Consider the following 13243-nt stretch of genomic DNA (forward strand, 5'->3'; position numbering starts at 1 on the left):
GCATCCTAAGAGGACCGCTAGGCTCAGTAAGGAAGACGTACTTAAAAAAGGCAGAGTAATGGTTCAAGTCGACTTCCTTACCAGGTACTTATTTATTTTATGTTTGTTATTTTGAATAACTGATAAAATGAAATACGGGATACTTAGCTTCTTTGTTAACATGTATGCTGGTCTCCACCCACCACCCTGGGTGTGAATCAGCTACATGATCATCGGGTAAGATTAATATTGAAAAATGTTATTTTCATTAGTAAAATAAATTTTTGAATATACTTACCCGATGATCATGAATTAAAGAACCCGCCCTTCCTCCCCATAGAGAACCAGTGGACCGAGGAGAAAATTGAGTTCTTGTTGACAAGAAGTACTTGAGTACCTACTCACAGATGGCGCTGTTGTGTACACCCCCACCTGGATAGCGATCGCTGGCGTATCCCGACCGTAGATTTCTGTCGGGCAACGGAGTTGACAGCTACATGATCATCGGGTAAGTATATTCAAAAATTTATTTTACTAATGAAAATAACATATTAAGTGGAAAAATAGGGAGTCTGAGGCTGTGTCAGTATTTTAATGTTTGCAAAAGTAGGGTAAGTTATATATAATGAAGAAGAAAATATTAAAGAATTCAAAGTGTGGTGCAATTTAATCCTTCTCATTGGATGCTGGAGTAAACAGGGTAATTGAATTTAAGAATGATAGTAGTGCTTCGTATACCTCACACCGAATTCCTCGTTTATTGCAACTTTCATAAAGTAGTTTTAAACAGGAATGGAAATATATATTAAGTCTCATACAGTATTGGTTCAAACAGTTTCATGGTGTTAAAGGGGTCGAAACTAAAGTTTAACAAAGTAGGATAGCTAGGCAGTAATAGAGGCGAGGAAAATGATGCAAAGTAATAGGCTGAAAGCAGTAGAGCTTGTACTGAAGGGACACTGAAAAAGAGGCTCATGTTTTTATAAAGAATGGTGCCTAAATTTTGGAAAATGAGCCAATGATGTAAAGTTTGAAGAGAAGAAAAGAAATAGAAAGTAAAAAAACCAATAGATATGAAAGAAGCAGAATGAGGACTAGTATGAAAAATCCTGAGATCCCAGAGAGATCAGATGAAAACATAGGCCAGTTCCAAAATCACGCAAAAAGTGCACAAGCCCAAGAACATTAGAGAGAAATCATTTCAAGCCTAGCGCTTTAAAGGGAAATGTTAACAAAAGGCAGTTGATGATTATGATGACTTATGAAAGATATTGTAAAAGCCCATTACAGTATAGGCAGTACTGTAAAGTACAGTACATAACATTGTGGTGACCTATATTTGTAGAAGGGCCATTGTTTCTTTTGTGATTATATTTTTCCCACTAGTTTTTGATTAGCCACACTACAACAATGAATTGGATTATCTCTGACTGGTGATTATCTAAAGCAAAAAATATTGATTGACAAAATAAAAAAATCACCGGTATTTCACCAGGAGGATCCCATATGGGCTAGTGTTGCCAGTGTACCTTGTGCTGTTAGGCATTACTTAAGGTCTCTGCAGTGTTCCTTCAGCCTCAAACTGCACTTGCTTTATATCCTTCTACTTTACTTTCATTCCTGCTTCCTTATTGCTGTCCAACATCTTATAATCTTTACCTCATAGGGCAGCTGTTTGGTTGTTCCCCAGATGCACTTGGGTGTTGAATGGCCCAGCCCAAATTCATAAATCTATTTGTCTGTCACCAGGTCTAATATATGGACACTGTATCATTGATAACAATGACAATAATCTGAACTAGGTTAAACACTATGAAGTTTAAAGTTTATTTTAACATGTACACTATGCAGCTACAGATAACAGCTGGAGATCAAATACAGAATTTTATGAACAAATAAATACCTGGAAATACAGTTGAAAACTGTAATCTATAAAAAGAAATATAATAGTAATTTTGATCTTAGATTCATGGAAATCTGCCCACTTTTAGCCAGAAAAATACTAAGGGATACTATACAAAGTGAGCAGAAGGCATTGTTTCCAGTTTTCAGCTAGATTTCCACTGATATATGGCTACGAGTTGTAGATCAGTTATTATTAAATGTAATTAAGTGTGTAACAAACAGCACAGTACATGTATTGGTATAGAATACTTAGTTACATGTTTTAGCCAGCAGTATAGCCATTAATCAGCAATTCCTGAATACTCTGAGACCGACTACCCATCTGTGAAGTACCAGGTCGTATGTTCCCTGGCCTGATCTGGGGTCTACTTATTGGTAATGGTCTGAATATAACCAGAGGAGGAGCTGGAGTAGTTGTTGTAGTACGCCTTAGGAGTTCAGATAATATAGGGACGTACAAATCAACGCTGACGCTAAACGAATTGGGAGCAGTTGTTGTTACTGAAAAGGAAGAACATTAATCAGATCAAGTAATTTCTTCCATCTTTTTTTTTAATGGAGGTTTTATTTTTCCTTTGTCTCCATTGCTCTATACCAGGTCACCTGTGGAGATGAAATATACAAGTCATTTACAGAACATGCAGGTCTCTACAGCTGCTACTTGTCCACTTTGACCTTGCCCAATGTGGCCATTATAGTCCTGACTTTGTTGTTGTACAGGTTGTGAAGGTAGTACAGGGGGCTGTACAATTGCAGTGTCTAATACTGTGCTTAAGTAATCAAGAAAAGGTCTGCTTATTGGTCTTCTTGTTGTTTGAGGTTTTGGTTGGAGTAATGGTTGTAACAAAAATGTCGATGCATCACTTGTCAGTGGTAGGGGTGTCCTCGTTAATGTTGTTGAAGTAATGCCTGAAATATTTTAAAATCATAAATTATAATTTTGTCCCTGATGTAGTATTTATATTTTCTATACAGCTAAGAGGTTTTGTCACTTAAGTGTTAAGGCAAGAAGGTGTCTTTGCAAGTTTCCTGCTTAAAGTAAAGTTCAGTTCGTCTCATCTGGATGGGATCCGTCAGACTTAAGATTTTCAAGTAAAGGTGATTTCATGCATCATAAGAAACAGTAGTTTTTTTTTTATATAATGTCAGAACTAGGTCTAGCCAGGTGATTCAAAGTAAAATAATCATCCTTTTTACTACTTTAGAATATGCAAGCCTTTAGTAAAATAATGTGATAGGATGCTAACTTAGTGTTATGATTATTTCAGTACTATTATTATTATCAATATTGTTTTATTATTATAACTATACTGTAGTTGGGTGGAACAAATTAGATTCTCACCTATAAAAAAAGTAGGAAAAAAAACACAGAATATTGAAAATGGAATTGAAGATATGTAATTATGAGTACTTATAATTTGATGAGTAAGAAATATACAAATAAGGAAAGACAAGTTAATCTCCATTTAAGTAGCAAATAGAAATGTGAGCTTAAGTGTGTTCCTAATCAAATCATTGTTCTCTAGTCTTGGGCAGTGCCATAGCCACTGTACCATGGTCTTCCATTGTCTTGGGGAAGAGTTTGCTTGCTTGAAGATACATTTGGGCATTATTTTATATTGTCTTTCTCATTTATTTGAATTTTTATAGTTTGTATATGAAAGATTGATTTTAATGTTGTTATTGTTCTTAAAGTATTTTATTTTAATTGTTTATTATTTATTGTGTAGCTTATCTATTTCCTTATTTCCTCACCTTCCTCAGCTATTTTTCCCTGTTGGAGCCCTTGGGCTTATAGCACCAGCTTTTCCAACAAGAGTTGTAGCCTAGCTAGTGAATAATAATAATAATAAACAAGAGAACTCAAACTCTAGTCTTTACTGTTCTAAGCTACTAATTCTGTTACAGCTCAGGGTCTGACCTCATTTATTCTGTGGTCTTCATCCATCTTTTAGGAAGACAGATTTTTCAATATTAAACTTAGCCGGTGATTATATAAGCTGCAGCTCTGCTGCTCGACAGAAAACTCTACGTTCAAAATCCGCCAGCGATCGCTATGCAGGTAGGGGGTGTACATTAACAGTGCCATCTGTCGTGCAGGTACTCAGTACTCAATGTACACACAGAACTCAATTTTCTCTCTGTCGTGCTACCGGCAAGACCTACTAATTCGCTGTTGCTAACTGGATTGGTTTTCACATCTTTTTGGTGAAGTACACATTTCTAGTTTTGAGCTTTCGCTTTGCAGGCTTTATCTTCAATACATCCTTGCATTCTTTTGTTGATATCGGATTATTTGTTGATGACTTTGGATAGTTTTTGAATTCCCCTTTGACTCATTCAAAATGGCTGACCCTTCTCAAGTCCCTAAATTCAGGAAGTGTAATGCTAGGGACTGTTCAAGGCGTCTTCCGAAGGCCTCTATCGATCCTCACACCGTTTGTTCCAATTGTCGGGATAAAACCTGTCAATTGGAAGATCGATGTGAGGAATGCGTTGGGCTTTCGGAATTCGATTTTATCGAATTCCAGAAATATACACGTAGGCTAGAGAGAGATAGAGTCAGGAGAAGTTCGTCTCGCTCCGTTGAATTTTCCTCTCCTCATGCCCCACAACCTATTCCTTCCCCTGTAGTGGTTGCTCCTGATCCCCCTTCTAGCACTCAAGAACCTTCGATGGCAGATATGATGCGTGCCATCCAAGCTCTGGGTGAGAGAGTCGAGTCCTTGGCTAGTGACCGCAACCAGCTCATGGCAGACGTCAAGGAGCTGAAGTGTAAGAGTGCAGTGGGTAGTGATAAAGTGAGTGATAGTGTTGTGGATAGTGTTGCGCTTGAGGGTTCGTCTGTTCATGCCTGTCGTCCTCCCAGTCCGGGACCTCTTGCAAGCTCCCAAGCCCAGGGGAGAAGCAATGTCGTACGACCAAAGGGTTCGAGAGGCTTTAATCAGCGAACAGACGTTCCCTCCGTGGTTTCGGGCGTATCTACCCAAGATCACCCCACCCACACAAAGACGAGAGAGCCCATTTATTCCTCGTCTGCGGAAGAGGTTTCTCGTAAGAAACCATGGACCAAGGTCTCGCGGCCTCTTAAGCGCAAGTCGGTCCCTTCCGCGCAAGTCCAACGGCCCAGTTGTAGCCACTGGGTCAGTTCGGACTCGCTGCAGTCTTCCGACGACTGCTCACCTCCTAAGAGAGGCAAAGCGGTACCGCATCAGGCAGTCACACCGTCTGTTGCCGCACCTGCTCCTGTAGACCCTAAGTGGTCTTTGCTGCAGACCATGCAGTCTCAGTTAACGTCCTTGATGCAGGACTTTCGTGCGGAGAAGGTTGACGCTGCACCAACCTCTAGCCTACAACCACCCACGGTTGTGCGTCCTGTGGACGCTGAGGCGACCTTCGGCCGCACTCCAGCTGAGAGAGTCCCGCCACCCATGCGCTGTCAGCCGCATGTTGACGTTCAGCGACGCACGGAACCTTCCGTTGACGTTCGCGAGGTACAACAACAGTCTAAGTTGTTTTGTTTTGACGCGGTGCGTCAACCTCCGCAACCCAGTGTGGTTACCTCTGCTCGCCCACATCAGACTAGACAGTCTGGAGTAGACGCTATGCGTCCCCGCGCTGCTATGGTTGTTGCCAGTTCACAGACTGGGCAACAGTTCCATGACGTTGCGTCCGGTTCAGTCACGCGTGCACCCATGCTGCCGGACTCAGCTGACCAGCCGATTCCTACTCCTTTGCCGCTTCCTCCTCAATTCTCAAATGATGGACTCTCTGATGATGACGACGCGGCACACATTGATGACCCACATACGGACCTTGACGAACCCAAGACCACGCAACCCTCTTTGGACTTTAGAAAAGTTCTTGCTCTGTTCAAAGAGATGTATCCGGACCAGTTTGTGTCTGCGGCTCCACGCTCCCCTCCGTCAGAGTTTGCTTCAGGTACGCAGTCATCCGCGCCTGCCTTTACGAAACTCGTCCTCGCCCGCTCGTCCAAGAGAGCTTTACGAGTTTTAGGAGATTGGATGCAGTCCAAAAAGGACCTAGGGAAGACAACGTTTTCGTTTCCCCCTGCGAAACTCTCTTCCAGATCGAGCGTCTGGTATGCCACGGGAGAAGTTCTCGGCTTGGGAGTTCCTGCCTCTGCCCAGGGCGACTTCTCAAGCCTGGTAGACTCTCCCCGCAGGCTAGCCATGAGACGCTCTAAGATATGCTGGTCTCCTACGGACCTAGACCATCTGTTGAAAGGAGTGTTTAGAGCCTTCGAGGTCTTTAACTTTTTGGACTGGTGTCTGGGAGCTTTGAGCAGGAAGATCTCCCCGTCTGACAAGGAATCTTCCTTGCTCATAATGTCCTGCATGGACAAGGCCATACGTGACGGATCTAGTGAGCTTGCGGCTTCGTTCGTATCCGGGGTCCTCAAGAAACGGGAGAACCTTTGCTCCTTCCTGTCAGCTGGAGTAACACCGTGTCAGAGATCAGAACTTCTGTTTGCTCCTCTCTCAAAGTGCCTTTTTCCAGAGGACTTGATTAAGGAGATTGCTGCCTCTTTGATTCAGAAGGACACCCATGACCTGGTTGCGTCCTCTGCCCGCAAAGCCACCCCTTTGCCTACCTTGTCAAGACCCAGGATGGACACTCCAGCGTCCAGATTCATTCCGCCCTTTCGTGGCAGAGCCTCCAGCAGAGGAGGTGCTCGTGCCGAAGGGAGACGTGGGAAGAAGAAAGGTACCAAGTCCTTTAAAGGCATAGTCTGACTGCCCCCCTTTTCAGACAGCAGTGGGAGCCAGACTCAAGAACTTCTGGCAGACCTGGGAGGAAAGAGGCGCAGATGCACAATCTGTGAAGCTGCTCAGAGAAGGGTACAAGATCCCGTTTGTACGCAAACCCCCTCTAGCAACGTGTCCCATCGATCTCTCTCCCAGGTACAGAGAGGAAGACAAGAGACGAGCTTTGAAGCAGGAGGTGTCTCTCTTACTAGAAAAGGGAGCGGTAGTCAAAGTCCGGGACCATCAATCCCCGGGCTTCTACAACCGTCTCTTCTTAGTGGTAAAGAAGACAGGAGGGTGGAGGCCGGTGCTAGACGTCAGTGCGCTGAATGTCTTTGTCACAAAGCAGACGTTCGCCATGGAGACCACAAAGTCCGTTCTAGCAGTGGTCAGAAAGGAAGACTGGATGGTCTCTTTAGACCTAAGGGACGCATACTTTCACGTCCCCATCCACCCAGACTCCCAACCTTTTCTGAGGTTCGTTTACGAAAAGGTTGTCTACCAATTTCAAGCCCTGTGCTTTGGCCTAAGCACAGCTCCTCTTGTGTTTACGATGCTGATGAGGAATATAGCCAAATTCCTTCATTTAGCGGACATCAGAGCCTCCCTCTATTTGGACGACTGGCTTCTAAGAGCCTCTTCCAGTCGTCGCTGTCTGGAGAATCTAAAGTGGACTCTAGATCTGATCAAGGATTTGGGTCTCCTGGTCAATATGGAAAAGTCTCAACTGGTCCCATCCCAAACTATTGTGTTTTTAGGGATGGAAATTCACAGTCAAGCTTTTCGGGCTTTTCCGTCGGCCCCCAGAACAAGTCAAGCCCAGGTATGCATCCAGAACATGCTGAAGAAGGAACGATGTTCAGTCAGACAGTGGATGAGTCTGATAGGGACGCTATCATCCCTGGAACAGTTCGTTTCGTTAGGGAGACTACACCTCCGTCCCCTTCAATTTCACCTAGCTGTTTACTGGAAAAAGGACAAGACGCTAGAAGCAGTCTCGATCCCCATTTCCGAGAAGATGAAGTCGTCCCTGACTTGGTGGAAGGACAGTATCAGCCTCAGAGAGGGTCTGCCCCTGGCTGTTCAGACCCCCAACCACGTTCTCTTCTCGGACGCATCTGACACGGGCTGGGGTGCGACATTAGACGGTCGGGAATGCTCGGGAACTTGGAACTCGCATCAAAGAACGTTACATATCAACTGCAAGGAGCTACTGGCAGTTCATCTGGCCTTGAAAAGCTTCAAGTCCCTCCTTCAAGGCAAAGTGGTGGAGGTGAACTCGGACAACACCACGGCTTTGGCGTACATCTCCAAGCAAGGAGGGACCCATTCTATGACGTTGTACGAGATCGCAAGGGACCTCCTCACCTGGTCAAAAGATCTAAACCTTTCTCTAGTAACGAGGTTCATCCAAGGCAACTTGAATGTCATGGCGGATTGCCTCAGTCGGAAGGGACAAATCATTCCAACAGAATGGACCCTACACAAGGATGTGTGCAAGAGACTGTGGGCCACATGGGGCCAGCCTACCATAGATCTCTTCGCAACCTCGATGACCAAGAGGCTCCCAATATATTGCTCACCAATCCCGGACCCAGCAGCAGTTCATATAGATGCCTTTCTACTGGATTGGTCACATCTAGACCTATATGCATTCCCCCCGTTCAAGATTGTCAACAAGGTACTGCAGAAGTTCGCCTCTCACGAAGGGACAAGGTTGACGTTAGTTGCTCCCCTCTGGCCCGCGAGAGAATGGTTCACCGAGGTACTTCAATGGCTGGTGGACGTTCCCAGAACTCTTCCTCTAAGGGTGGACCTTCTACGTCAGCCACACGTAAAGAAGGTACACCAAGGCCTCCACGCTCTTCGTCTGACTGCCTTCAGACTATCGAAAGACTCTCGAGAGCTAGAGGCTTTTCGAAGGAGGCAGCCAGGGCGATTGCTAGAGCAAGGAGGACATCCACTCTTAGAGTCTACCAGTCGAAGTGGGAAGTCTTCCGAAACTGGTGCAAGTCAGTATCAGTATCCTCGACCAGTACCTCTGTAACCCAAATAGCTGACTTCCTATTATACCTGAGGAAAGAAAGATCTCTTTCAGCTCCCACTATCAAAGGTTACAGAAGCATGTTGGCATCAGTCTTCCGTCACAGAGGCTTAGATCTTTCCAACAACAAAGATCTACAGGACCTCCTTAAGTCTTTTGAGACCACGAAGAAGCGTCGTTTGGCTACACCTGGTTGGAATTTAGACGTGGTACTAAGATTCCTTATGTCAGAAAGGTTCGAGCCGCTACAATCAGCCTCCTTTAAAGATCTCACTTTAAAGACTCTTTTCCTGGTTTGCTTGGCCACAGCTAAAAGAGTCAGTGAGATTCACGCCTTCAGCAGGAACATCGGATTTTCATCTGAAACGGCTACATGTTCTTTACAGCTTGGTTTTCTAGCCAAAAACGAGCTACCTTCTCGTCCTTGGCCGAAATCGTTCGATATTCCAAGCCTTTCAAATATGGTTGGAAATGAACTAGAAAGAGTCTTATGCCCTGTTAGAGCTCTTAAGTTCTATTTAAGACGAACTAAACCTTTACGAGGACAGTCAGAAGCTTTATGGTGTTCTATTAAGAAACCTTCTTTGCCTATGTCAAAGAATGCCTTATCCTATTATATCAGACTGTTGATACGAGAAGCTCATTCCCTCATTCCCATCTGAGTGAGGAAGACCAAGCTTTGCTGAAGGTAAGGACACATGAAGTTAGAGCTGTCGCAACTTCAGTGACCTTTAAACAAAATAGATCTCTGCAGAGTATAATGGACGCAACCTATTGGAGAAGCAAGTCAGTGTTCGCGTCTTTTTATCTTAAAGATGTCCAGTCTCTTTACGAGAACTGCTACACCCTGGGACCATTCGTAGCAGCGAGTGCAGTAGTGGGTGAGGGCTCAACCACTACATTCCCCTAATTCCATAACCTTTTTAATCTTTCTCTTGAAATGTTTTTTATTGTTGTTTTTGGGTTGTCCGGAAGGCTAAGAAGCCTTTCGCATCCTGGTTGATTTGGCGGGTGGTCAAATTCTTTTCTTGAGAAGCGCCTAGATTAGAGGTTTTGATGAGGTCCTGTAGTATGGGTTGCAACCCTTGATACTTCAGCTCCTAGGGGTCGCTCAGCATCCTAAGAGGATCGCGAGGCTCCGTAAGGAAGACGTACTTAAAAAGGCAGAGTAATTGTTCAAGTCGACTTCCTTACCAGGTACTTATTTATTTTATGTTTGTTATTTTGAATAACTGCTAAAATGAAATAAAAAATCCTTAGCTCATAATAATGTAAACAATTATTGCTGGTCTCTACCCACCCCCCTGGGTGTGAATCAGCTTATATAATCACCGGCTAAGTTTAATATTGAAAAATGTTATTTTTATAATAAAATAAATTTTTGAATATACTTACCCGGTGATTATATATTAAAGGACCCTCCCTTCCTCCCCAATAGAGACCCAGTGGACCGAGGAGAAAATTGAGTTCTGTGTTTACATTGAGTACTGAGTACCTGCACGACAGATGGCGCTGTTGATGTACACCCCCTACCTGCATAGCGATCGCTGGCGGATTTTGAACGTAGAGTTTTCTGTCGAGCAGCAGAGCTGCAGCTTATATAATCACCGGGTAAGTATATTCAAAAATTTTTTTTATTATAAAAATAACATAATTGCAAAAAAGGTATCAGATGGGAAGAAGAGACATAACTTAAGATTTGTGGGGGGGGGAAACATTGATGGATTAAAACAAAAACAATATTCAATTGATATTTGAGACATATTTCATGTCGTTAGTCTGCCCAGTATGTTAATGAATAGAAAACGATAACTGTTCTGTTTCAATTAAATTTTCAGAATAAGATTGGTAAGAAGAGAATAATGATATGAGCCACTTTTAGAGGCCTTCAAATATTTTGCATTCGAAGCAGATATCCCCAACGTAATGCCTACAGTTGAGGGAAGAAGAGATGAATTTGAATCATCATTACAAGGTACCAAGCAATATTTGTTTTCCTTACAAAAATTCAGAGATTTAGCTACACTTCTAATATTGTGCACTCCAACTTTCAAGTCTTTTAACAAGAATACATATAGTATTTTTGGACCAAGAGTGATTTGAAAACCTAACCCAACAACAGAAATTAGGAACATTACCACCCCTAATGTCTGCAGTTTAATCAAATAATACTTAACAGCCCTCACCAGACTAAGAAATTTATTCTCTGCTGCAATCAGAACTCCTCTTTCCAAAGATGGAATTTGAAAAAATAGGTTAAACCTTTTGTCTTAAAATGCTGTTTGTTCCAACACGTATACTTACCTCGAACTACTTTCTTAGGAGTTACCTGTAATCTCCTCTCTACCGACCAGAGTTTTGTGTAGTATACCCTAAACCCGTTTTCTATGGAGGGCTAACCCGGGAGTAAGAGAACGTGCCCCGAGGGTAGCCTTTGCGCTAGGCCGAGGTCCGCTTGGGTCGTGAGCGCCAGTAAGTTCTCTGGTCGCGACGTGATACCACGTCGCTCTCGTCTCTCTCGACCCTTTGTGTCCGCCTCGTGTGTCCCGCGTGTTTACCGCGTGGTAACTTTGTGCTTATCCCTTGTGTTCCTGTGCGTTCACTACCCTTCCTTGTGCTTCCCAAGTGTATCCCTTTGATTCCCTGCGTTCCTGTGTCTTGTGGTTGTGCGCTATGGAGCAAATCCGCCGTTGTCCTGGGCCTAGAGCCGGAAAATCGTGTGGAGCGTTCCTCTCCAAACCTGAAGTGGATCCTCACTCCCTTTGTTCTTCCTGTAGGGGCAAGATGTGCTCTCCTTCAGATACGTGCTTTGAGTGTGTTGGTTGGAGTGAAATTCAGTGGGTGCGATACGGCACGAAGAAAAAGAAGTCGTCGAAACGTTCGCCCAGAAAATCTAGCGTCTCTTCGCCGCTACCGTCACCCAGTGGACGGTCCGACGGGGCTTCTGTCTCTCCTTCCCCTACCCAGAGTAGGGGACGAGGTAAGTCCGTTGCGGGGAAAGAGCCGGGGGTTCTTCCCCAGGAGTCTGGTGTGTGTGAAGTGGGAGTTGCGGGGCCTTCTCGGGCTAGTGGGGAGCCTGGTAGTGCTGTGTCGGGGGGTTCTGGAGACTCGGCCCTTATGCTTGGGGGGCATGTTTCCTCCTATGACCCCTTATGGTGTAGCAATGTTGTTCCTGTTTCTTCGCCCCCTTCGTGGGCCTGTGTTTCAGGTTCTTCGGCAGGCGGCGACACTCAGGGTAAGTTAGACTCCACAGTAAGTGATTCCTTCGGGTGGAAGCTCCCTAAAACGCCAGGTAGGTCCCCTATGCGGATGGAAGAGGGCCTGGATACCTGGTTCCCTAGTGTTGGGCGCCAACCCTCGTTCCCAGCTCCTCTGACGACGGTTCCAGAAACCTTCCTGCAACCCTCTACCTCGGGTACGCAACGAGTCGCGAAGCCCTCCGCGGCTCCCGCTTCTGCCCGCCGTGCGGGTGGTACGGTGTCGTCGGGCTCTTCGGATGGTGGGGAGTCATTCTCTTCAGAAGAAGAAGCCAGGAGGAGACATCGACGCCGGAGGGAGCGGTCCAGGAGCAGGCGTTCCCGCTCAAGATCCCGTTCGAGGGTCAGCAGGAGATGGTCCCGCTCTCCACGGAGGAAACACAGGAGGAGTAGGTCCCCCGATGGTGATTGGGTATTCGTTCCCCGTAAGTCAGAGTTACAGTGTTCCCCAGACCGGCGATCCAGGGATTTCTCGCCACGGAGACCATCCTCCAGACGTAGGTATGACCCTCGCAGGGAGAAATGCGAGAAGGCCTCTGCAGGCAGGCGTAAGACCACGAAGCTTCCGGTTCACCCCGCCCAGCGGGGGGAGCCGTGCTTCCTTACGGGCAGCCTGGCCGAATCAGCCCAGCTGGTGCAGCCCTCGGACTTTAAGGAACGGATCCCGCCGTCGGGTCAGCCCACGGGATCCGTGTCCTCGTCCCCCAGAGAGCATGATCGGACGGTAGTCCTCGCCGGCTCGGCGATGCCAGTCCTAACCCCCGTACCTGGTACGGAGGTCTCCGCCGGGGAAGACCAGTACCTCCGCAGGGGAGTGCCTGTTGTGCCAGAACCAAGGCACCCGGTGGGAGTGCCCGGTGACCCGGCTCCCCGGGTTCAGGTCGAGGGTTCGGCCGACAGTAGGGAAGGTTCCCCGACCGAGGACTCGGCCTATCGGAAAGTTATAAGCCTGATCAGGAGGCATCACAGAATTGAAGAGCCAGTTGCTACCGATGAGGACTACTGGAGGTCCAGCCTTACCCGGTTGATGCAAGCACCTGTCCAACAAAAATCCTCCCTGGCACTTCCTGTGGCCCGAGATCTCGTCCTGGGCCGAGAGCACGTCGATAGAGTGGTAGCAGGCAATGCCGAAGCTCCCAAGACGCAGAGCTCTTCGAAGTTGCTCCAAGGGCTCAAAACACAGAGCAGGGTCTATGTGCCAGAGGGACAACGACCGGGAGCCTGCAAAGTGGAACCTGCTCTCGACATTCTGGGACAGGGTGCCTCGGAGGACAGAGCCTCTTCAGCCC

The 13243-nt window shown here is 45.9% G+C and overlaps 1 protein-coding gene across 2 annotated transcripts in view; it reads right to left on the reverse strand.

Moving 5' to 3' along the window:
* Window positions 1–1848: 1848 nt before the first annotated feature.
* LOC137625940 (uncharacterized) overlaps window positions 1849–13243 on the reverse strand; it is a 56172-nt gene continuing 44777 nt past the window's right edge. The window contains exon 3 of one of the 2 annotated variants that reach the window (XM_068356987.1): window positions 1849–2385. In XM_068356987.1, the coding sequence (XP_068213088.1) occupies window positions 2147–2385 (239 nt within the window). In that variant the 3' untranslated portion in view covers window positions 1849–2146. Of the gene's footprint in view, window positions 2794–13243 lie in introns of both variants that reach the window. The other variant, XM_068356986.1, reaches the window with a different exon arrangement.

This window comes from Palaemon carinicauda, chromosome 33 (assembly GCF_036898095.1).
Source record: "Palaemon carinicauda isolate YSFRI2023 chromosome 33, ASM3689809v2, whole genome shotgun sequence".
Taxonomy (NCBI): Eukaryota; Metazoa; Arthropoda; class Malacostraca; order Decapoda; family Palaemonidae; genus Palaemon; species Palaemon carinicauda.